The 25,127-nt window shown below is 35.7% G+C and overlaps 4 protein-coding genes across 5 annotated transcripts in view; 3 read left to right on the top strand and 1 right to left on the bottom strand.

The window, feature by feature from the left end:
• Positions 1-25,127, top strand: part of LOC127865107 (protein RD3-like) — a 575,560-nt gene that overhangs the window by 247,940 nt on the left and 302,493 nt on the right. The window lies entirely within an intron of this gene.
• On the bottom strand, positions 92-20,116 carry LOC127865109 (uncharacterized). Of its 2 annotated transcripts, none has more exons than XM_052405014.1 (10): positions 19,992-20,116; positions 14,891-15,044; positions 13,997-14,063; positions 13,508-13,603; positions 12,677-12,740; positions 11,712-11,870; positions 8,183-8,308; positions 4,490-4,657; positions 1,526-1,582; positions 92-276 (listed from the first exon to the last, which is right to left on the bottom strand). In XM_052405014.1, exons 6-10 carry the CDS (start codon positions 11,736-11,738, stop codon positions 103-105), a joined length of 552 nt encoding a protein of 183 aa, XP_052260974.1. In that variant the 5' UTR covers positions 11,739-11,870; positions 12,677-12,740; positions 13,508-13,603; positions 13,997-14,063; positions 14,891-15,044; positions 19,992-20,116; the 3' UTR covers positions 92-102. The 2 variants fall into 2 exon arrangements, with proteins under 2 accessions (XP_052260974.1, XP_052260975.1); XM_052405015.1 differs by lacking the exon at positions 19,992-20,116 and adding an exon at positions 15,401-15,448.
• On the top strand, positions 14,891-22,068 carry LOC127871553 (uncharacterized). The gene is made up of 4 exons (XM_052414637.1): positions 14,891-14,921; positions 18,623-18,719; positions 21,001-21,085; positions 21,542-22,068. Exons 1-4 carry the CDS (start codon positions 14,891-14,893, stop codon positions 21,896-21,898), a joined length of 570 nt encoding a protein of 189 aa, XP_052270597.1. The 3' UTR covers positions 21,899-22,068.
• LOC127865108 (uncharacterized) lies at positions 21,930-23,608 on the top strand. The gene is made up of 2 exons (XM_052405013.1): positions 21,930-22,500; positions 23,399-23,608. The coding sequence occupies exons 1-2, from the start codon at positions 22,075-22,077 to the stop codon at positions 23,549-23,551; spliced, it is 579 nt and encodes a 192-aa protein (XP_052260973.1). The 5' UTR covers positions 21,930-22,074; the 3' UTR covers positions 23,552-23,608.

The raw sequence follows: 25,127 nt of genomic DNA, 5'->3' as shown, positions 1-25,127 counted from the left end.
AATACTTGTTCTAATTTCCATTGTATAAATGACTGAAACCATTTGTAAAAAGAAACATGCCATCTAGAATATTCACTGACAAACAGACATAGGAATGCACTGTCAAGAACACACCTCCTTCATGTGTCCACTAGTGGCCGAGTGGTGTTTTGTCAAAAGCTCCCTGATATCAGCCATCTCCGACTTCTTTTCTGCCTGGACTGTGTCCACCACACTCTTCATTCCTGTGAGGTGACCCTCTATATCTTCAATCATGGTGCTAGTTGCACTCACCGACTATAATAAATATATTTTTTAAGAGAATGAAAATGACTGATCAAAGTATATATATGTCTTAATTGACGACTCAATCTCAATGGTTTTTATCAAAACTGAGTCCAAATGTAAGGAACATTTCATAAAACAGATAATTGTACATTGAACAAGAGGTCTGATGACTAATAGTTCTAGTTGTAATAAAATGTAAGCACATTTTCTACCTAAACAGTGATTGTACACAGTACCTGTTGGAATTGGTTACAAAAACATTGGACTAGCCTACCTGCTGTGTGATCTGCGTTACCACCGCCTGGAATAGCCTATTTGCTGTGAGATCTGTGATACCACTGCCTGGAATAGCCTATCTACTGCGATATCTGTGAAGCCACTGCCCGCAAAAGCCTACCTGATGTGAGACCTGTGATACCATTGCCTGGAATAGCCTATCTGCTGTGATATCTGTGATACCACTGCCTTGAATAGCGTTCCTGTTGTGAGATCCGTGATACCACTGCCTGGAATAGCCTACCTGCTGTGAGATCTGTGATACGACTGCCTGGAATAGCCTACCTGCTGTGAGATCTGTGATACCACTGCCTTGAATAGCGTTCCTGTTGTGAGATCTGTGATACCACTGCCTGGAATAGCCTACCTGCTGTGAGATCTGTGATACGACTGCCTGGAATAGCCTATCTGCTGTGAGGTCTGTGATACCACTGCCTGGAATAGCCTACCTGCTCTGAGATCTGTGATATGACTGCCTTGAATAGCCTACCTGATGTGAGATCTGTGATACCACTGCCTGCAATAGTCTACCTGCTGCGAGATATGTGATACCACTGCCTGGAATAGCCTACCTGTTGTGAGATATGTGATACCACTGCCTGGAATAACCTACCTGCTGTGAGATCTGTGATACCACTGCCTGCAATAGCCTACCTGCTGCGAGATATGTGACACCACTGCCTGGAATAGCCTACCTGCTGAGAGATCTGTGACTTCACTGCCTGGAATAGCCTACCTGTTGTGAGATCTGTGGTACCACTGCCTGGAATAGCCTACCTGATGTGAGATCTGTGATACCACTGCCTGGAATAGTCTACCTGCTGCGAGATATGTGATACCACTGCCTGGAATAGCCTACCTGTTGTGAGATCTGTGATAAAACTGCCTGGAATAGCCTACCTGATGTGAGATCTGTGATACCACTGCCTGGAATAGCCTACCTGACGTGAGATCTGTGATACCACTGCCTGGAATAGCCTACCTGCTGAGAGATCTCTGTAACAACTTTCTGGTTTTCTTTCATCATCTTGATGATCTCCTTTATTAAAACAAAAATCACAGACTTAAGTGCACATCACCCATAGGCTTTTTTTAGCCGTAGGTACGGGTCTGTTAAATAAACCATTCACAATTTGAAATGGTAAAAAAAATCCCAATTTGAAAACAAATTCCCATTTTGATTTTTTTTTTTAAAGAAGTGTCTTATGATTATTGTATCTCAATTTTAATTGAATTACATGTAACAAAGTACATTTCTGTTATTTAAATGATTTTGTTGTTAGTGTTATAAAGAGTTATGTTAAATAAGTTTTTTCCCAAATCAGTAAACTATTCAAGAAAAAAATTAACAATACCAAATTACCCAAAATGGCCAGAAAAGGCCCGACCCAATAACTATTACTGACAATTTCTGATATTTAAAATTACAAACAAGGGCTGTTTGTAAAACATGCATGCCCCCCATATGGGCTGTCCGTTGTAGTGGCAGCCATTGTGTGCAGAGGTCCAGATAAGATGCGTATTTGCGTAAAATACGCATGAAAAAAAAAAAAATACGCATGGCTTAAAATTTTGTTGAGTAAAAAAACTCCTGGCTAAATTCGGATTACGCATCGTGAACAATTTCAATGCGTATTAGCTGTTTATACATGAATATAAGTTCCAATCTCTTGCACGACGTTTACATTACATTCACCTCTGTGTTGGGCTCAGAACGGACTACTGATATGCAAACGTCTCATTCATGTCATGATCATTCCAAGCGTTCATCATTGAGGTTACAGTATACTAAACAATATCTTGCACGACGGTTACATTGCATTCACTGCTAAATAGAAAACCATCTCATACCACGATATCTTATATCAGTCTTAATTAATTATTATTAAATTGATATGTTTTTTTATGTTAAGAAACCAACATACATATATACGTCGAAGCAATGCCTAACGTAACTCAATAAAACATATGTACAATTGTTTACATTTGTGAAGTGCGTGGAATGATTCCATCTGTGTAAATGGGCAATAAAATAGTTCCAAAGAGTTGCATTAAAACTCACAAGTTTCTGCACGATTTATCGTAAATTTAAAAGTCATATTTCTTAATTTAATGCATGCGATCTTAAATATCCACTCAAATATACATTGAATGCGTTTGTTCGGTTTTACCTATTTGGTAGACAAAATGGCATGCTGAGCCTTACGCAGAGTTGTATGTGAGAGCAAGGAACGACAACTCTGCGCGGAGATTGTATAAGTTCATGTAATCATGACTGGTTCCCGTCATTGTGTCCACACCAGTAAAAACGTAGTGACATCAACATCTATGTACAGAATGTGGTTCCCGACCTAATTTACTCCTTAGTCAGAACGGTATCATTTCATTTTGGCCCACGGTAAAGGCTGATGTTGACACAACGGACTATCCGCTGCATTGTTGAGAATCGATATACGCTAATGGTGAAAACATTTGACATCACATTCGAAAAAAACTCGAATCGCCCAACTTCAAGCATATAAGTTTTGCGATCAGTTCATCTCTTGTGTGGCACTATGGAAAAACCTTTTTCCTTCAAGCACTGTTTAAATGGCAGCCGAAATACACATATATAATAAACAAGTTTTACGGATACCACCCGCTTACCATTCAGATAACGTGCCTAAGCACATGTTTAAACTGTTACATATATTAAAATCCGGTTTGCAATCAATGAATCCACTAGAATCATCATGTAATGCGAAAACTTGCTGCTTGCTTGTTTTTCATATGACCGTCACGATCTGTGCCGCCCTGACCGGCAGTCCCTGTCCCGAAAGCGCTTTTCTTTTTGTGATATGTTCCGCAGCGCCTGCATGTGTTTGTGTTTTATTGTCATGTAAATAAAACAAAATTAATGGCGAGCCAGTTATAAATGGTCGATCTCTATTAAGTCGACATCGTCATTAGTAACACCAGAAAAAATTGTACGCCCTATTATTGACAGTATATTAAATAAAACAAAAGTTATTGCTTTATTGTGTACCGAACTGCTTGTAATAGCAAGTTAACACTACATGTACAATTTATTATCAATTCAGGTCCTTTGAACATACATACTCTTTAAAATTATCGGATTTTGATTTTTACTCATCAATTAAAAAATTAATGAGTGAAATACCCCTCGGCTGAAAACATTATCTGGAGCTCTGATTGTGTGAATACGATTTTTGTCACTGTGACCTTGACCTTTGACCTAGTGACCTGAAAATTAATAGGGGTCATCTGCGAGTCACGATCAATGTACCTATGAAGTGTCATGATCCTAGGCAAAAGCGTTCTTGAGTAATCATCCGAAAATCATTTTACTATTTCGGGTCACCGTGACCTTGACCTTGTGACCTCAAAATCAATAGGGGTCATCTGCGAGTCATGATCAATCTACCTATGAAGTTTCATGATCCTAGGCGTATGCGTTCTTGAGTTATCATCCGAAAACCATTTTACTATTTTGGGTCACCGTGACCTTGACCTTTGACCTAGTGATCTCAAAATCAATAGGGGTCATCTGCGAGTCATAATCAATCTACCCATGAAGATTCATGATCCTAGGCGTATGCGTTCTTGAGTTATCATCCAAAAACCATTTTACTATTTTGGGTCACCGTGACCTTGACCTTTGACCTAGTGACCTCAGAATCAATAGGGGTCATCTGCGAGTCATGATCAATGTACCTATGAAGTTTCATGATCCTAGGCCCAAGCTTTCTTGAGTTATCATCTGACAACCACCTGGTGGACGGACCGACAGACCGACCGACATGAGCAAAGCAATATACTCCCTCTTCTTCGAAGGGGGGCATAAAAAGAAAAATTCTTTAATTTCTACAAAAAAAATCCATAAAGCAAATAAGAAAACACAGGATTATTTATTAAGTGAATAAACTACCAACACTACCCCACTGACCTTCTGGTTGTTGTTGAAAGCCATGGTCAGGTATTGAATTTTTTGGTTGAGGTCTTGAATAGTCTTGTTTTGAGTATGGGTGTGCTCTTGCACATTTTTCAACATTAAAGTAAGGCTCTTGTTTTGTCTCTCTTGCCAGTCATTCTGGCGCGACTCTTCAGCCTCTCTCTGAAGGTAGTAAAAGACAATCTTGGAATATGTTTAAACAGATGAGCCACGCTCTGGGAAAACCTGAGCTAATGCATATGCATAAAGAGTCGTTCCAGATTAGCCTGTTCATCTGCAAAGGCTAATCAGGGACGCCACTTTCGACTTTTTTGGTGCTTTTTGTTTAAAAGAAGTCCCTTCAGTGTTTTTTTGCATAAAGTGTTGTCCCTGATTAGCCTGTGCAGACTACACAGGCTAATCTGGGACAACACTTTACATACATGCATAAAGCCCTGTTTTCTCAGAGCGATGCTGATTTATTTAAGCTCAACTGCATCAAAAGCCATTGGCTTATAGGGAAATTCTTGAGCATTTTTTCTTAGTAAGAACAATGACTTGGTATCTGTGGAAAGATTCCGAAATCTCTCGATCGAATCCAGGACCTCTTGGTCCCATGGCGGTCCATTATACAAATAGCTCTTCCAACTAGCAAATAGAACTGAGTGGTCACTTTGTATGATTATATAGAATTGAGCCACGCTCTGGGAAAATGGGGCTTAAAGCCAGTAAGTACAGCGTTATCTATTTTTGTTTGGAACAGATTTCCTTTAAAAAAAACAAAACATTTAAGCGGAAAGTATTGTACCTCATTAGCCTGTGCATACTGCACAGGCTAATCTGGGATGATACTTTACACACATGCATTAAAACCATTTTTCAAGAGCCAGTCTCAATGATATAAGAGCCAGTCTCAATGATATAAGAGCCAGTCTCAATGATACAAGAGCCAGTCTCAATTATATAAGAGCCAGTGTCAATGATATAAGAGCCAGTGTCAATGATATAAGAGCCAGTCTCAAAGATATAAGAGCCAGTCTCAATTATATAAGAGCCAGTCTCAATTATATAAGAGCCAGTCTCAATTATATAAGAGCCAGTCTCAATGATATAAGAGCCAGTCTCAATGATATAAGAGCCAGTCTCAATTATATAAGAGCCAGTCTCAATTATATAAAAGCCAGTCTCAATTATATACGAGCCAGTCTCAACTATATAAGAGCCAGTCTCAATTATATAAGAGCCAGTCTCAATTATATAAGAGCCAGTCTCAATGATATAAGAGCCAGTCTCAATTATATACGAGCCAGTCTCAATTATATAAAAGCCAGTCTCAATTATATAAGAGCCAGTCTCAATGATATAAGAGCCATCCTGGGGTGTTATCAAGGAGAAGTCCGAGTTAATAAATGAATATTCTGATGACTTATTTTCAATCACCTGATGTTAATAACGGGATGACAAACCTCTAAAAACAAACATGCAAATAAACACCTAGTTGAACTTTAAAACAAGATTTATTTCTATAAGCCTTTCTTGGCGTTGGCTGTATACACCAGGTTTTTACCTTAGCCTGACCTTTGTAAGCAACCAATCAATTCAAATATAAATTTTTCCACCGGTGGGCCTGAAACTTTTCGCAGAAGAAAACGTGCAATCTACAAACAGATTTCACATTAACATTAATATGTTATTCCATCGACTTTCATTTTTTGGGAAGTATTTGTATGAAAAGGGATACTACAGTTCGTTTAGCAACGATGTTAACTGCGTATTCAGCATGAAACAATTGTATCTCTAATGATAAGGTTTGAGAGATAAAGCAGTTTCACACTTAATTCTCAACATCAATACAGTTTGTGTGTGCCCCTTTATATTCAGAGTATTGTCAGCACCAGAGCGTTTGTACTTAAAGGCTATGTTCTTATATTAAGTTATTATTACCATATTGCTGTCTGTGTACTTGTATATTTTAGTTCATAAAAGTATCGTTTTTCGATATCCTGATATTAGTTTTGGCCAAACCATATTTGTTTTCGAAATTGAACATTAAACATGTAAAAGTATAATGTTTTAAACAAGCTGTCGTTCAGGTCGTAAAATCGTGACCTCACTTTAAGCATTGCATTCCAAGCCACAAGGTATCGGGGTGAGTTCGCGCGGTCAGTACAGGGATCGTTATATAATATAGACGGTATCGTGTGAACTAGGTGAACTGGGATTTTATTTAGACCAGATGTTATATGAAGATATTCGCCGAAATAATTATGGTATCTCAATAAAAGATTCTTAATGTGTTTTCAACAAAACCATGACAAATATTATGTTTGATTAATTCAACAATTATGCCACCATATTGACCAATGTATTGAGCATGAGCGAGATGATTCCCGATACTGTTAATAATGGAATCAAATAGAAATGCCCGACAAACCACTAAACAGGTTTGTCCGAAGAAAGCGCGAATAAATATTTAAAATATGTACAGATAATTTGCATGTGGCCGGTTGATTAACATGTTTTAATTTATACTTCCATTCTTCTTCTTTTTTGTATTTATAGATATATGATCAGCAGTATGTTATCATGTAATACCGCTAAAACTATGCGTAAATCTCCCATACTGCGTGAAATGCAGCCAAGAACTGCACAGAAAGACATATGCTGTCTTTGATTTCATTCTTTAAACTCTTTACCTTTCACCAACTCCAACCACAATCAACGCCGTATATCTTTTTTAAAGATATTTCTTGTTTAACATCACATACTTTTAAAGTAGGCAATCTTAGCAGTTTGGGGTTAATTCTGTGATCTTGTCATTTTGTTTCCAACTTCAAGGGAATAAAGCTGAAAATCTTTCATTTTTGATCAATTTTTTTACTTTCACAATATAGGGTAAAACTTGATTGGTGTTCACTTAAAGACACTTTTTAACGGGGTGGGACAAGGAAAAGACTTCACGTTATCAGGACCAACGATCTCCCTTAACCATTTGGTCACTGGAATTGCTTCCTGATTTATATGCAAGTATGTTTCAATCTATTCATATTTCAATTGGTTTTTCACTGATTCGTCGATCACCAAGATTTAGCAAGCGTCGTTTGTTTTTTGATAATGTTCATTTTCTTCATAACGATGCCATGTTCAAACAAATAAGCAAAGAAAACAGAAACAGTTACAAAGACCAATGTTGAATTTAGAAATATGCAGCGCGGTCACTCTTACTCCCACCCCTTCACCTCCATTTTTTTATGAATTTACATAATTCTCAGAAATTATGCCTCGTTCAAACGGATCCATTAAAATCCATTGAAATTCACATCCCAGACTCGCTCAAAGCTGTGTATTCAAATTGAATTTTCTAATTAACTACATTTGTAAGACACACTATTCATAGTAACATTATTACAAACTAGTTTTAACAATATCCCAAAGCCTCCCTTTGGGAAAACGGGGCTTAATGCATGTGTATAAAGTGTCATCACAGATTAGCCTGCGCAGTCCACACAGGCTTATCAGGGACAACACTTTATACTTAAATTGTATTTTTCGTTTCAAGGAAGACTATTCTTAACGAAAATCCAGTTTACGCGGAAAGTGTCATCTCAGTATGTGCAGACTGCACAGGCTAATCAGGGACAACACTTTACGCACATGCTTTAAACCATGTTTTTTCAGAGTGAGGCTCCATGCTATTATCTCCCCTACCTGATTTGAGCATGTTTCCATAAGATGCCCCATGCAGGCCCTGACAGCTTCCATCTCACAATTCACAAGTAGAATCTTAGATTCGATTAAGCTTCTGATGTTTTCCTGTCGGGAATTCTCCTCTTCCTGTAGACATCATCAACAAAGTGTTAACTTCACACATACATGTATAAACCTTGATAAATGCAGTGCTTTTACTGTTTTATACAACAGTGATATCTTCATTTGGCTTTGAAGAAGTGTGGTAATCAACCAGTGGATGAATCATGTGCCTAAAGTTCATAGTATGTTGTTTTTTTTATCAAAGTTGAGCAAATAATGTACTGACACCTTCCAGTGTACCCAGAATTGCACCGTTAAAGAAACATCTACATCATTCTTTAAAACAATAAATAACTAGTGACCTCAAAATCAATAGGGGTCATCTGCGAGTCATGATCAATGTACCTATGAAGTTTCATGATCCTAGGCCCAAGCGTTCTTGAGTTATCGTCTGACAACCACCTGGTGGACGGACCGACTGACAGACAAAATGCCTATTTCCAGTAACTGACCTTCACCTGTGACCTTGACCTTTGACCTAAAAATCAATAGGGGTCATCTGCGAGTCATGATCAATGTACCTATAAAGTTTCATGATCCTAGGCCCAAGCGTTCTTGAGTTATCGTCTGACAACCACCTGGTGGACGGACTGACAGACCGACCGACATGAGCAAAGCAATATACCCCCTCTTCTTCGAAGGGGGGCATAAAAATAAAACACTGATCAATAAAAATCTAGCATAAAAGAAAAATAGTTCCATAAGATCAATTAGAGATTTATACCACTGAAAATATATTTAGATTTTACAGTATCAAACTCATGTATCAAAGACATGTACACTTTTGGGAATCCCCCATTATTCTGTGCAGATTTGTTCAAACAACACAGACACTATTTGTCGTTTTGCATCAAATAAGAGAAAATGTGCCAGTTCATGTATCTGCTTAGAACTAACAGTAATTTGTCTGTAATAAAATTCATTAGAGGGAAAAACATTTATTAGATGCACTTGTGCACAGATTTTCGTTTAAAAAAATGCAATTTAGGTATTTGGTAACAAAACTAAACCATTTGAAATAGTTAACAAGGGACAAAATTGTCACAAAACCAGGTTTTCATTGTGAAAAAAAAATCTGATAAAGGGAGAAAACTCAAACTGAACTTTTGAAATGACCAAAAAAAATTAACCCCCTTTGTAAGTTTTTTTTTTTTTTAAATCTATTTTTAGTCGTGGCGACCTTGACATTGGAGATATTGACGTGATTCTTTCGTGGGACACACCGTCCCATGATGGTTAACAAATGTGCCAAATGATTTTAAAATCTCACAATGAATGACATAGTTATGGCCAGGACAAGCTCATTTATGGCCATTTTTGACCTTTGAACTCAAAGTGTGACCTTGACCTTGGAGATATCGACGTAATTATTTCGCGCGACACACCGTCCAATGATGGTGAACAAATGTGCCAAATGATTTTAAAATCTGACGATGAACGACATAGTTATGGCTCGGACAAGCTCATTTATGGCCATTTTTGACCTTTGAACTCAAAGTGTGACCTTGACCTTGGAGATATCGACGTAATTATTTCGCGTGACACACCGTCCAATGATGGTGAACAAATGTGCCAAATGATTTTAAAATCTGACAATGAACGACATAGTTATGGCCCGGACAAGCTTATTCCGCCAGCCCGCCAGCCCGCCAGCCAGCCAGCCAGCCCGCCAGCCAGCCAGCCCGCCAGCCAGCCAGCCCGCCCGCATTCGCCAATCTAATAACCAGTTTTTTCCTTCGGAAAACCTGGTTAAAAAATAATGTTAAGAAAAACAAAAAGTTAAATAAGAAGTCATGTGTCCATAGTACTCTGATTCGCCCACATTCAGCTTTTGTCTGATAACTCCACTTATATTGGAAAAAACTGAACCAAATATGGAGTTGCATAAGTCCACTGGTTAATATATTTGTTAAGTTTCATCCCTGTAGCAGACATACTTTGTCAGAAACTCGCAACACAAGTTTAACAAGACTTGTGTACATAGGGCACAGATACCCCCTCATTCCACTTATGTCTGAAATGTCCATGTATGTCAAAAACAAATTGTTTCGGAAAAAATCCTGAAAAGTGTTATTTTAAAGAAAATTCCTAAGTCATAGGCCTGTAACTTTGTCAAAAATCAATGGACCACAACAAACCTTGATCTTGATCTGTAAGTCATGTAGGTAGACTCACACACAAAAAATCAGGTCAATATCTGCAAGGGTTTAGGAAAAAAGTCTGGAGGCCTGAAACTTGGCCAAAAATCAATCGACCAAAACAAAACTCAAACTTGATCTGTTAGTCATGTTAGTAGATTCACATACCAAAAATCACGTCAATATTGCAAGCTTAGGACAAAAACTCCAAAAACGAAATGCCTAACACACAGACTGACAGATGGACGATGCGATTGCGATATGCCAACCTACCCGGGGCATGTTTTTTTGTTTTTTTTAAGTGGCAATAGCTCTGGCTGTATAGAAAATATTCTGACCAAAATTTGAAGTTGCACAACTTCACATGCTGGTTAATATGTCTGGTAAGTTTCAGCTCTCTTAGCAGCAATTCTTTGTGATTAAGTACTACTCAAGTTAAACAATACATATGTCCATAGGGCAAAGATGCCTACTCATTCCACTTTTGTCTCAAATCTCCGCTTATGCCTAAAACAAAGCCTTTACTTTTTTTCGGAAAAGTGTTATTTTAAAGAAAAAAATTCTAAGTCCAATGCCCGTAACTTCAACAAAAATCAATGAACCGGAACGAAACTCGAACTTGATCGGTAAGTCATGTAGGTAGACTCACACAACAAATGTGGGACATATGGAAAAAAAGGTGGGACAGACGGAAGGATTGAAGAAAGAACAGACCGAAGAACGTACAGACAAGGGCGAATCTATATATCGATATGCTGCCCCCCTCCCTCATATAATGGGGGCATGATAAGTTTGCCTCCTCTGGATTCAGACGTTTGACCTTTGTGAGCAAAAGTGAATTCACTAGCACTGCACCACTCAGGCATTTGAAAGTCACAATGTATTTAAAATGCAATATAAGTAATACGTGATTTTCAAAATTTAAATATAAAGCATACCTTCTTTTTTGGTTATGTTACTCTTTTTTTAAATTTGATCTTTGCTTAACTGTGAACAATTTTCTTAAAACTTTATTCATATACCCTGTATTTTATTAAACAAAACTCGTTTACAGACTGAGCAAGGTAAGATTTAAGACTGAGAAAAAAAAGCATTGACATTTATATCATATACACCCACTATAAGGACTCTAAAATGTCATTTCATATTTCGATGGGCAAGGGACATCCCCACTGAAGCCCACCCCATAGTAGCTCATAATGCTCTTATGTTTCGTGAAAAAATCATAAATTAAAACAATATGAACACTTAATAATCATCTTTTATTTCACAACCTCTACACTACTCACGTGCAGCTGCTGGGCCCCACAGCTCATTGACTGCACCCAAAGGACATTTTTCTCTGTGGTGGCCACCACCTGGCCAGCTGCCACCTGGCTTCCCAGACATGTCTTTTAATACGCCTGCTAGGCTTGCTACATGTTCTAGGTTTATCGATATTTAACTCTCTGCAAAGAATGAGGGAAGGCGTTAAAATAAGATCACATACCAGTGTTTTTTTCTCCATTTTTGGAATGGGGCAGGGCCCTTTGAATTTGGAAAAATCATGTCGTTTAGACTAAAATTGAGAAAATGTTGTTATTTTTGGTGAACAGAAACTTGAAAATTTGACAAATAAAGTGTTTTGAATATGGTATTAAGTAAGGTTCAACTAATAAAGCTGAAAAGGGAGATAAACTAAAAGTTGATATTTTAATTATTTTTTTATTTTTTTTATCTTTCAGTTGGGAATTTTAGCCATTCTTTTGAGTAAAATATATTCTTTTTAAGATTGGTTATGGGAATTTGTCCACAAAAAAACACTGCATACAGACATAAAAGACAAAGTATGGCCCAAGCACTATAATCCGTACAGGTGAGACTTTCCATTCAATTCAGTTGAATATTATACACAATTCCCCATGTACATTTATCGAATGTCTAAAATTTAAAACAAGATGTGTTTGTGAAACACAATGCCCCCAGTAGGTACCCTGTTTACTTATGATTACTGGCATTGAAAATGTCATTAATTTAAGACAACATGCAAAATAGTCTGTGTCAATGCATGTAGGGGTATTTGTCAAGTCTGTGACAAAGCTCTAGTTTAATCAGATGTGAATGGCTTTACATGCTGTTGATAGCGAAAATTGCAATTGTCTGAATTTAACTAAGAATTGTGCTCTACCAACTGATGCAACTTAATTGTTTAAATTGCAATATTGCTGTTTACTGCAGTGATACAAATACACAGTAAACAAAACAAAATGTGTACCTATTGGTCTGGTTTCATTCCCTTTCAGCCCATCCAGGACCACCTTTGGGACACAGGAGAGTACCTGTTAAAAAATAGTACCTGTTACAAAATAAATTCCAACAAATGATTATTACAAAAGATAAAGCAAACAATGGTCGGGTAATACATGTTTCAAACATTACATTATTTTAATACTGGTATGTAAAAAATTGATAAAATTTCAATCCTTTTCGATAAAATATGAAACTATTTAAAACAAGAAATGTGTTTGTCAGAAACACAATGCCCCTTATTGCGCGGCTTTGAAATAAAATTTCAATATATCATTTGGCAGGTTTAGAAATTATCTCCCTTTTAAGGCCTAATACTTAATTTGGATTGTATTTTTTTACTTTGACCTTGAAGGATGACCTTGACCTTTCACCACTCGAAATGTGCTGCTCCATGAGATATACACATGCATGCCAAATATCAAGGTGCTGTCGTCAATATTGCACGAGTTATGGCCAATGATAAAGTTTTCAGACAGACTGACGGACGGACAGACATACAGTTCAAATGCTTTATGCAACCCTATGGGGGGCATGAAAAGTGTATTATTAAATACTTGTCTTAGAGAACATGGCAACAGTTTTATCAGAGTAGCATGCTAATTTGTTTGAGTATTCTTTATATAATACATTCATCATGTGTCTTATGAATAACAGGAGTATCTGGTTCATCTCTATAAATCATTGTGCAGTTTATTGTTTGTATTAACAAAGATTTAGACTTAATTTTGCTTCAGTATGCTTGAACAAGACTTAAACTTCAGCACATTTTTATTTACATTTTATAAAACTTGCAAACCTTTTCTTGAACAGTATTGAGTCCCTTTACTGGCTCCCCACCGCCTGTCTTCTGTACTTCTTTATGTTTTTTTCGTGTCTCTGCAACAGTCCGGCACTGAGAAAAAAGGATTATTAAAAAAAAGTGATATGAGTAATGAGCAAATGTTGAATAGTCATGTTTACTAAAAGAATAATTCATAACTTGGGTAATTGTTTAGTGACACACAAGTCAATTTGAGTATCTACATGAGTGTGAAACCACCATGTTTGGCACACAGTATTCAGGAGAATTTTATACTGTACACAAGGTTCAGTACCCCAAAAAAGTTAAATTGTGTATGCATAACTTTATATTATCATTACAATTATCATTACTTTTTTCTTGTATTTAAACAACATCTAACACCTCACAATAAGGCATTTTGCAAAATCAAAATAAAGCAGTATTCATCATCCTAATGTTTTATTGAACTTCAATATTACTACTAAAAATACTACTTTAATTTACCTTAAGTTGTTTCCATTTACTTTTGATGCCTTCAATAGACCTCCCATGGCCTCCCACAGCATTAATACTAGATGAACAAAACAATAATTCATGTCAGCTATCATAAATCCATTATATCAATGTTTTACCCGGACAAGTTATTCCGATCAACTGAGTGAAATTTACAGTTTTTAAAACATAGCTCATTAAATATTAACTACCGGTACAAACTTAAACAAAAGTGGATCCATTTCAAAATAATTACTTCAAGTACTATCAACTTGCCAATAGAGAATCACATACCAAAAAATGTTAAATATTTCAATTAGAATTTTGTCCTTTTGGCTTTTGTGTATATATGACAAGATGTAAAAATAAATGCTATTATATCATTTTTCTGTATTATTATTTAGCTGCAGTACACTTCTGAGTTTTTGCAAAAATGACCAATGAAAGTACGACAATGAAAAAATATCATAAGATCACAAAATATATAAAAAAACAGTTCATAACGCTGTCATTTAACCATATTTCAGATTTAAAAAGGTTTCATTGAAAATAAATAAACATTACCTATAATAAAATGATGTACACAAAAGCATTCACTATCGCCAATAAAGGATCACTGTTTACAGCATTATCTCCCCTGTCAGATCAACAGTTGGAGCATCTTTTCACAAATTTGTAAAATTGTACATTAATCCAAGGGACACACTATGCAACAATTATTTTTGATTTGATTATACTTGTTCATGAAATACACGATAGTGACCCCCTATTAGTGTGACTGTACAATCTCTATATTTAGTTTTTTAATTAATTTAAGGTAATGTAGTGTTTTCACCGGTTAGCTATTCGTGGGTTTTAATACAATTATCACAACCGCTAGCAAAGATAATATACTAGACTACTCACATGGGCATCGACTGGAATCCACGTCAGGATGGTACCAAACGTCCTCGTTGTCTTCAAGGGAACTCGTCGGCTTCACGCGTCGGCTCGTCGGGTAGACACTCGTCGGCTACGGCTCATCCACGTCACGGAATGGCACTTTACTTCTGGGAATGGCCTTCCAGGGAAATACATGTCATTGACACAATCACAGGAAAACACTTACAACTCACAGACTCACATACATAGTCACAGACTCACTTATATCTTCTGGGAATGGCCTTCCAGGGAAATACGTGTTGAACACACATAAAATACAATATACTACAATATTATACAATACACACAGGGCTCACAGTTAGACACTGGCTAACATACACAGGCTAATCCTCCTGGAAATACTTACGCACAGGTTCACAGTTACAGGCTCACAGTTACAGACACACATATACAATACCATATAAGATATACAGGCTCACAATTTCACACACAATACTCACATAGGGACATAGGCACATAAACACAACTACTCACCTCAACGTCCCGTGCACAAGAGACCGTACTATCTCGTGCTGCCCAGCACTGGTCCCTTTCTATACATACTTTATAAACAATTCTATTGACTCAAGTATATTCCCTGATCGACTAAAGCAAGCACAGGTAACCCCAGTTTATAAGAAAGATGATCCCTTAGTCAAGTCTAACTATAGACCTGTAAGCATATTACCTGCTCCTTCAAAAATTTTCGAAAAGGTTCTGGCTAATCAACTTACTATACACTTTGATAAGATTTTCAATAACTTTTTATGTGCTTTTCGGAAAGGGCATGGATGCCAAACAACACTCTTGAAACTTGTCGAGGACTGGAAATCTGCATTAGACTCCGACCAATATGTTGCTGCAGTTCTGATGGATTTATCAAAGGCGTTCGACTGCCTGCCCCATGATATTCTCCTATGCAAACTTAAATATTATGGTCTATCTAACAACTCTATTGATCTTTTAACTTCTTATCTATCCCATAGGAAACAACAAATCAAAATAGGTAGTTCTGTAAGCTCCTGGGCTCATATTATCAAAGGCGTACCTCAGGGCTCCATACTCGGGCCTCTCCTATTTAATGTCTTCATCAATGATATCTTTTATTTTATTCACAAGGGCACACTCTATAATTATGCAGATGATAATACACTTTCCTACAGTTCCACAAATTTTGATGACCTTGTTAAAGTTCTACAAGAAGAAAGCAATATCCTTATAGACTGGTTTACTTTTAATTGTATGCAAGCCAATCCCGACAAGTTTCAAGCTATAGCTATTGGAAAAAGAACCGCTTCCAAAAACCTTTCTCTCGACATAAGTAATGCTAATATAAAATGTGACGATGTTGTTAAACTTTTAGGAGTAAACTTAGACTCAAACCTAAATTTTGATCACCACATTAGTAGCATTTGCAGTAAGGCAGCACAGCAGCTAAATATTCTGAAAAGAATAGGGAAAAACCTCTGTCGTCTTAGTAGACTAACCATTTTCCATTCATTTATCTTATCAAATTTCAGTTTCTGCCCTCTAACTTGGCATTTCTGTTCTAAAAGTAACACAGACAAAATTGAAAAAATACAAGAGAGAGCTCTTCGCTTTGTATATGATGATTACAACAGCTCATATGACCAATTACTCACAAAAGCAAACTTACCTGGTCTATACATTAGAAGAACCAGAGTAATAGCACTTGAAACCTTCAAAATTATAAATAAAATGTCTCCACCTGTTCTAAATGACCTTGTTATCAAACGTGAATCTCGTTATCACTTCAGGTATACCAATCTTCTTGAGATTCCCCAAGTCAAGTCTACTAAGTATGGTACAAACAGCTTCCGGCATGCAGCTCCAGTTCTGTGGAATGCTTTACCAGAAAGCCACAGGAAAGCAAGTAATTTTAACCAATTTAAAAGCTTTATGATGAGCTGGACTGGCAAAGAATGCAAATGTTCTTCCTGTAAAGTTACATAGGTACATAAAGTTCTGGAGCTGCATGCCACACTGTGTTTAGTTGCTTTTGCTGCCTCTGTTTTGCTTATGTATTATTTAGTTTTTTATTCTGATTGCTTGTGCTTGCTTCTAACTTGTGTTTAGTGGCTTTTGATGTCTTTGTTTTTGCGTATGTACTATGTATTATTTTATTTTGTCTGCCTGTGCTTGCTTCTAGTTTGCTTCTAATTTGTTTCATGCTTTATTTTTGTGCTAGCTTCTAATTTGTGTTTAGTGGCTTTTGATGTCTTTGTTTTGCTTATGTAGTATGTATTATTTTATTCTGATTGCCTGTGCTTGCTTCTAGTTTGCTCCTATTTTGTTTCATGCTTAATTTTGTTTCATGCTTTATTTTGTTTTTATTGTGAGAAAGCTGCTGATCAGTTCATTTCGAATCTGATTCGAGGTGATATTCGTTCTTAGCACTTTTTTATCTGTCGCACTTTTGTGTTTCTTTTTGAATTCAGATTCTTATTCACTCGTCTTATTGCAGTTTTTAGTCCTACTAGCAGGTCTAGATCAGCAGCTTCCTACACAGTTTTTTCATTGCCTCAAATTTTATTAATGCTTTAATATTGTCAAACTTATTTCAGTGTTGCATGTAATTTATTATCTTAATTTGTGCTTTCACCCTTAAAAACATGTATTTGATCTTTCTTTTAGCTGTTTTACTCATGTTTTATTGCTTACACTTGTTGTTTAGTCGGTTAAAAAGCTTTGCAGCTTATTTTATTTGTTATATGTCTTGCCGACTCAAAATAAAATTTATTTATTTATTTTATTTTATGCGCTATCCCGATTTGTCGCGATTTCCAGTCGTTGCACCCCCTGGACGTTACACCCCTGGTCATTACACCCACCAAGCCTGGTCATTACACCCACTAAGCCTGGACATTACACCCACCAAGATATTGATTAGATTAGAAAGGTGTTATCAACTTATGAACCACTAATTGGATTTGTCATGTAAGATGACACTGATGAGATTAATGGTTGCTCAAACTATTTAATGACTGTAACAATATGCATCTAAATAATAAATACTTTTTTTCAAGAATATACAGACAGAAAAAACTTGAAGAAATAAAAATAAAGATAAATAAAATAAATATTTAGAATAAACAAAACACAATCTTAATTCATATACATTTATTTTTATATCACCATAATGTAATAATATGCATCTACATCATAAATAATTTTTTCAAGAATATACAGACAGAAAAAACTTTGAAAACAAAATAAAATAATGATAAATACAATAATTATTTAGAATAAACAAAACACAATCTTAATTCATATACATTTATTTTTATTTTACCATAATGTTATAATATGCATCTAAATCATAAATAATTTTTTCAAGAATAATCAGACAGAAAAAACTTTGAAAATAAATTTCAAAAAATGATAAATAAAAAAAATATTAAGAATAAACAAAACACAATCTTAAATTTATACATTTCTTTTTATTTCACCAAAATGTAATAATATGCATCTAAATCATTAATACTTTTTTCAGGAATATACAGACAGAAATAACAAAACCAAAATAATATTGCCAAGAAATCCCATTTCACTTTAAACAGTATATACACTTCCTACTAGTGAGATTTCACGATTCTAGACAATTTCTATACTTTATATTCAGCCGCACCGTACAACCTACTCACTAATCTCAAGAGTCCCGATGTACTGATCTCTTTGGCCTCATACTTTCTCCAGGCATCAAAAATCTTCCTGTCACATTCCCTATACTGGTTTCTTTGCCGTCTGCCAACACTATTATCAACCAGCTGGTCAATGTCCAACTCAGCCTCCAGTGCTTGTTTTCTGAAATTAATGGATATGTTTTTATAGAGACTAATAATTATATAAGTTATATAATTGTGTAGGTTAAAGTTTATAAATGAGTATTAACAAAAATAAATTGGTCAAGAATGGGGCAGCTAATAAGCTTAAACCAAGTTGGTGTTTTAAATTATTTATCAGTTACAAGACCATTTGATAAAAACGGAAAATGCCCTAAGGTCCAAAATCGCATGATGTCATGGAGCTCAAATGATCTAGAATGTTTATAATAGGAAGAAGAAAATGACTTACCAGTATCACCACATCTAATATGCTGCCATAATCCACAATTATCACATGAAACAGCAAAATCAGAACTATTAACACGCTTTTTTTTACAATTTGAATCAATACACCAAAATATTTGTTTTGGGGGCATTTTGACAGAGTAACAATATATACCTATAGTATGATATTCTCTAAAATTGTTCTGGTATATATGAGGAACAATGAGTAAAAACAATTTGCATTGAGTATTTGTCTTATTAACTTTGTTACGTTTGATGTTTTGATATTCTTTTGCCACGACATAAAGATGCAATATTCTTTAGAATTCATAAAATCAAACAACAACATCTTCAAATGAATTTTAATAATAATGGTGTGAACAAACTCCTTTAATTTTAGGTGTTATTATTACACTTTGATAATTAACAAATTATTTGAAAAGATCAAATAAAAATGTTTTTCACACCAAAAAATTGTTATTTCCCAATTAACACTGCACATCAATAAGACAGACATTCAGACAAACAAACAATAAAAAACACTTGGACAGACCCCCATTGGACACACATTAAAGCAGAAACATCATTAATCAAGTGAAGTGTGCCCCATGGTAGGTGTGATCACACCTTAGGAACCTAATCAATTATGTTTACATCTTGGTGGGTGTAATGTCCAGGCTTGGTGGGTGTAATGACCAGGCTTGGTGGGTGTAATGACCAGGGGTGTAACGTCCAGGGGGTGTAATGACTGGACACCTTTGTCGCTGGTTCCCAGTCACGAGGTATGTGCGCGTTTTGTAGGCCGGGCACCGACACAACAGTAATATTTATTATTCAAAAGAAGTTAAAAGTACAATCAGTTACTATTTACGGTACCCGATGAAACCCAAGCTGCACACATCCCCTGAACAAATAACAAACTTCGAATACAGAATCACCGAGTGGACAGTTGACAGCTGTCAACTAAACCAGTTGACAGCTGTCAAATGAACAAACTCGCATAAATCAATACTTACGATTCTAAACGTTTTCTCTTTCTCTTCGTTTTTAATTGTACTCGAAAATTTTCTGAACAACACCTCTAGGTTTGCAACATAGCCGTCTACAGGAATTTCTGTTTCTTGTTTGGTCCATTTTGAAGACTGAAGTACGAGCCGCCATGTAATTTTTAGTTCCTCTGACGCTCGCGCGCGTAAATGACGTCACGATTGTATGAATAGGTTGTGTTTAACCTATTAAAAGTTGCACCGCATTAATGAAACGCACTTATGGTTACAATATACTAAATCTTTTTGGAGTGCAATGCTATACTCTCTAAAAACATGAACATCATTTATTTGAAAACACGGTTCTCTGTAGGGTCACTTGCCATGACTTTATTTGAGTATATTTCTGTGTGCATGTGGCAGGGAAAACATTGTTGCTTACTAGAAATTCACTCTTTTATCTGAAGATTGGAGACTACATAAGACTTTGACAGATGGCGGGAAACCCTCATGAACTGGATAGAAGCCGGTAAATAGATGGCCGTAAAACAGTGACTTTTGATTCGTGACGAGTTCTTTCTTACATATCGCGTGACCTATCTTTTTTATTGCTTAAATCAATTCGGCTTGGAATGCTCTTCGAGAAAAGGTATGGTTATGAGGGTCTCTATGCGCAAAAGTTTGACTTTATTTTTCGTTAAAGTTATTGCTTTTACATTGAATTTGTGTAGGAAATCTTTTACTATATTGTAACCTTATTCGAGAGTTGCAAATCGATGTGAAAAACTTGCAACTTGCAACTGCAACTGCAACTGCGCTGCAAACATTAATGAAACGGCTCTCTGGAGACTATATATCGAATAAAACTTGCGTAATGAGCTGTCCTTCAAAAAAATTTGTTGCGTCAAATGAGTGTCTGCAGTCATGTCCCAAAACAATGCCATATTACTGTAGAGACTGATAATTATGGGAATGTTATTTATACCTCGGGAAAAACACTATTCGCTTGTCTCAAAACGTGCCCAGAAGGTTTGTTCAGTGACGATTTCGCGTGTATTACGCAGTGTCCAAACTACACAGTAGACGGAAAGTGTCTGAATAACTGTCCACAAAATAAACATTTGGTATTTGAGAACACAACAGGCTTAAATTGTGGGTATATTGGCTGTTCCAGTGTGGTTCATCAAACTAATTGCTTGAGCATTTGTCCGTCGGGATATTTTCAACGCAATAACTATTGCTTAGCAGCATGTGAACCAGAGGATTATATTTTTAATTTCACATGTTTGTATGAATGCCCAGCTAAAATGAAATCTCGCCAACAAACTAATCATTTTAATTATTTCCATCTCAATGATTATGGTCGGTATGAAATTACGTCCAAATCATCGCTGACAAACATATGTGTGGATAATTGTGAAGCAAGTGAATTCCAGTTCAACAATACATGTCTAAGTGCCTGTCCTTCCGATGTTCACTATGTTACCAACGGTCACTGTGGAAAAGGGCCGTGTGCTACAGACTTCTATTACAATTAAACAACGTATGTGATGTGTGTTAATGCTTGTGATGATGGAGAGTTCATCATGAACAACAAAATGTGTGTGAATATATGTCCAAGCACAACATTCGCATGGAAAACCACGTGTGTTAACAAATGCCCCGATAATGATGTGCATTATAAATACGTTGTAACAAATCCATGCGCAGATATCTGCAACTTAAACGCAGTTGATAGGTACGCGAATTGTTATGAACATTGTACTGAAGATATGTATGCATTGAATAATTCATGTCTTTACTATTGTCCATTGCCTTATGTATCGGTTATGGGGTCATGTTTATTATCATGTCCACACAACCTCCCTTTCAAAAATGCAACAACGTTAAAAACAAGAGAATGGAGACAAAACAAAGACAACACGTGGACATACTAAACATACGATAATCACATCGTCGAGTGCGTGTCTGAGTGCAATCGAAGTGGGCGACCATTAGATTTTGATGCATTTAAGTGTGTAGAGGCTTGTCCAAACTCCAGTGGGTATTTGCAAGACAAAGTATGTAAGCCTAAGTGCTCGAAAAATATGGTTGTCAATAAGGATCCTTCGGAATGGAATGCCGCATGTCGTGTCCAGATGGAAAGGTACTGTACAACCACACATGCATTCAGAGCTGCCCAAATGGAGCCAAATATCAGTACGGAGGAATCTGTATAACAATGTGTCCATCTGACAGTCCCTTTGGAGTTGTCGATATGAACAATAGGTGTGTTAAAGGTTGCGAAGATGGGAAGTTATATCACAACGGCCATTGTGTGTACAGTTTTGAATGCAACATTACAATGATAGAATTTGAAGGCCAATGTTTGGAGCGATGCCCACAAGGATACCGTTTCTCGTTTACAAACGATTTCCTTAAAGACTCGAACGTTATCGTAGCCTTGTCGGTGATTCTAACAACACTCATTGCCATATTAGCATACAATCGCAAAATCATTGTGGACTATGGACGCGTTTGGCGTTTATTGATAAGATGGGTAAGTCTCTGCCTGAATAATTTATTTGCATTAAACAGTTTCAAGTCTACAGTATGATCACATACACATGCCAAATGTTTTCGATTGTTTTATTGGTGTTGTCATGTTTATTTATAAGACAGAAAAATAATCATAACAGTTTTCGAAGTCAATTTATGTATTATTATATTTAACGCGCATTGAAAATACACATAAAATGTTAAATTTAGAAAATTCAAACTTATTTTTACAATGAGCACACGAAATGTTGTCAATTTAAATATTGAAGGGGCCTTTTCACGTTTTGGTAAATTGACAAAATTAAAAAAAATGTTTCGGATTCGCAAATATTCGTTGCAGTTATTATATTTGTGAAGAAACAGTTATACTTAACATTTACCATGCTCTAAAATATAATTAGATGCATCTTTTGACGATTTAAAAACCTGAAAAAAAATACGCGAAACGATTGAATAATTTGGTGAGTTCTGTTTTTGTCGTTATTTTGTGTAATACTACCAGGATTGCTTATATAAAGAATAAAATACATTACTCATTGTGTGAGCATCGAATACCGAGTGGTCTACGCGATATACTTTTATTCTAGATCTCCAGCTGTGTCTTTAATTAATTGTAATCTTGTTTATTTACTGGAGCTTTTTAGATCCATTACTGTGGCTTTTTAGATCAAATGATAAGATTTATCAATATAAAGCATCTAATGACAAACTTCAATACATGCCAAAATCTGTGAAAATGCCCTTTTAATATTTATTTTGAAACAGTTTTAAAAATATATATTTATAAACGGTTGCGGTCATTTTAACTTTACCGGTCCAGAAGTTGTAAAAAAGGTAAAATAGTGTGTATTTTTAACCACTTTGACTGATTTAATAATGTTTTCGTTTATCTATTTTAGAGACCAAGTGGGGTTCAAGAATTTTTGAAAATCCTTGAACAGCCAGAACCATTTCAGTTCGAGATTGACCATGACCCTGTCCCAGTGATGTTTCACAATCCAAATATAAATGATGATGATGAGCCATTGATTCAGCTTGAAAAACTGACATAGAAGGTTGTTTATCCAACAACTTCACTTTTCATTGATATATTCCCCTTTCTTATTTCCAATATTCGTTATTTTATATCCATTTTTAGATGCTTGGGTAAGTGTACATGTGGTATATACGTTCGTATTTCTATTTGGAGTTTTATGAATGACATGGGGACTTGCACGAATATGATGTGGAGTGCACACGAGTTGTATTGTCTGCAAACTGCATTCATTTCAATGTAAACTTCAAGTGCTTCGTATATGTTAATGTGTCAAGGAAACATTATTGACTAAGTTGCTAAGAACTTTAATACCCAGCCGATCCAAAAGCCTCTTAACTTTAGATGAAAAATCACCTCGTTGATTTTTCTCAAGAACCAAACAAATAGTAAAAAGAATAGGACAACAGTCTAAACATACAAATCAGTTTCTAATCACTCGCCCAAAAGTCACATTTAACATGTTTAATACTATGAAGTATATAATAACCATACAAATAAAACCAGGACGCAAAGACTCCCTTGTGTATCAGCTCTTCTAAAATTAAAAACGTTTTGTCGTGTATTTTTACATATCTTAGTTACTGTAATTTCAGACATTTTATTCACATGCCATACAAAACGCTTCTGAAAGTGTTAAAATATACAGTACATGTCCTTCAATTATATATTTAATAAACCTTTATTTATATTTTTCTTCATTTTACAACACCAAATAAAAATTAAATTGGTTAAGTGTCTCAGTAAGCTTTTTTTTTTAATCATGGGAAAAAAATCTGAGATTTTAGAACTTTTTTTAAAATTTGTAAACAATGTTTAATTACTTTATTCTATTTAGTTACATATTTTGCTCAACATTTTAAACACAATGTTCAATTTTGTAACATAAAAAAATATAACCCCAACATAATTATGCAAATTCTGATATAAGCTAAATAAATGCTGAAATCTTTGGCAAACTATGAACCAAGAATATAAGAAAAAAACTGATGAATTCTCAGTTAAAAATGTTTGTAATTCCAATAAAATAAATTGCCCATTAAATTTACGTAATGTTATTCCATATTCGCCCTTATGAGCAACGTAGCAGCAAGCAATATCGACAACTCTCTATGAACTTACCTCCCTTGAGTCCCGTAGACATCATGCTTTTCAGGCACATCTCCAACCGCACTTAGTACCGATAAAGTTCCAGAAATTTACTATGTAGCATGTATACAACATAAAAATTGTCACGACCAGGCGTATATTGCTTATCACATACAAATAGCTCAAAATATATGTTGTATAAACTTTATAACTAAAATCCGTAAATTTATAATCACAAATGTTATGTCCATCATGTCAACTATTGAGGTTCTATCCCCTTGTCGACGACAGTTGACGACACGAATGAATTCCATGTGTAACAAACTTTTTCTGTACATGTAACAAATATTTGATCAACACAATGGTATCCATTCATTCATAACGCGCATCATTGATAATCTATAATTGTTTTTACACAAAAAAGTTTACTATAATGTTAATTATAACACGTTGTTGTGAGCTGAAGGGCTGACGTCCTTGTGAAAGAAAGTAGTCTAAAATCTGCA

Source organism: Dreissena polymorpha, chromosome 1 (assembly GCF_020536995.1).
Source record: "Dreissena polymorpha isolate Duluth1 chromosome 1, UMN_Dpol_1.0, whole genome shotgun sequence".
Lineage (NCBI taxonomy): Eukaryota > Metazoa > Mollusca > Bivalvia > Myida > Dreissenidae > Dreissena > Dreissena polymorpha.
This window is presented reverse-complemented; position numbering and strand designations above follow the sequence as displayed.

What these genes read in the sequence shown, in the direction of transcription:
- LOC127865108 (XM_052405013.1), top strand. Translation starts at nt 22,075, where the DNA reads ATGGAATGCCGCATGTCGTGTCCAGATGGAAAGGTACTGTACAACCAC. An exon ending in GGCGTTTATTGATAAGATGG is followed by an intron (nt 22,501 to 23,398) that starts GTAAGTCTCTGC and finishes TATCTATTTTAG; the next exon opens with AGACCAAGTGGGGTTCAAGA.
- LOC127871553 (XM_052414637.1), top strand. Translation starts at nt 14,891, where the DNA reads ATGGGCATCGACTGGAATCCACGTCAGGATG. An exon ending in CTGGAATCCACGTCAGGATG is followed by an intron (nt 14,922 to 18,622) that starts GTACCAAACGTC and finishes TACTTTCTCCAG; the next exon opens with GCATCAAAAATCTTCCTGTC. An exon ending in AATGTCCAACTCAGCCTCCA is followed by an intron (nt 18,720 to 21,000) that starts GTGCTTGTTTTC and finishes AGGTTTGTTCAG; the next exon opens with TGACGATTTCGCGTGTATTA.
- LOC127865109 (XM_052405014.1), bottom strand. Translation starts at nt 11,738, where the DNA reads ATGAGCTGTGGGGCCCAGCAGCTGCAC. An exon ending in GTGGGGCCCAGCAGCTGCAC is followed by an intron (nt 8,309 to 11,711) that starts GTGAGTAGTGTA and finishes TGATGTCTACAG; the next exon opens with GAAGAGGAGAATTCCCGACA. An exon ending in TGGAAACATGCTCAAATCAG is followed by an intron (nt 4,658 to 8,182) that starts GTAGGGGAGATA and finishes TACTACCTTCAG; the next exon opens with AGAGAGGCTGAAGAGTCGCG.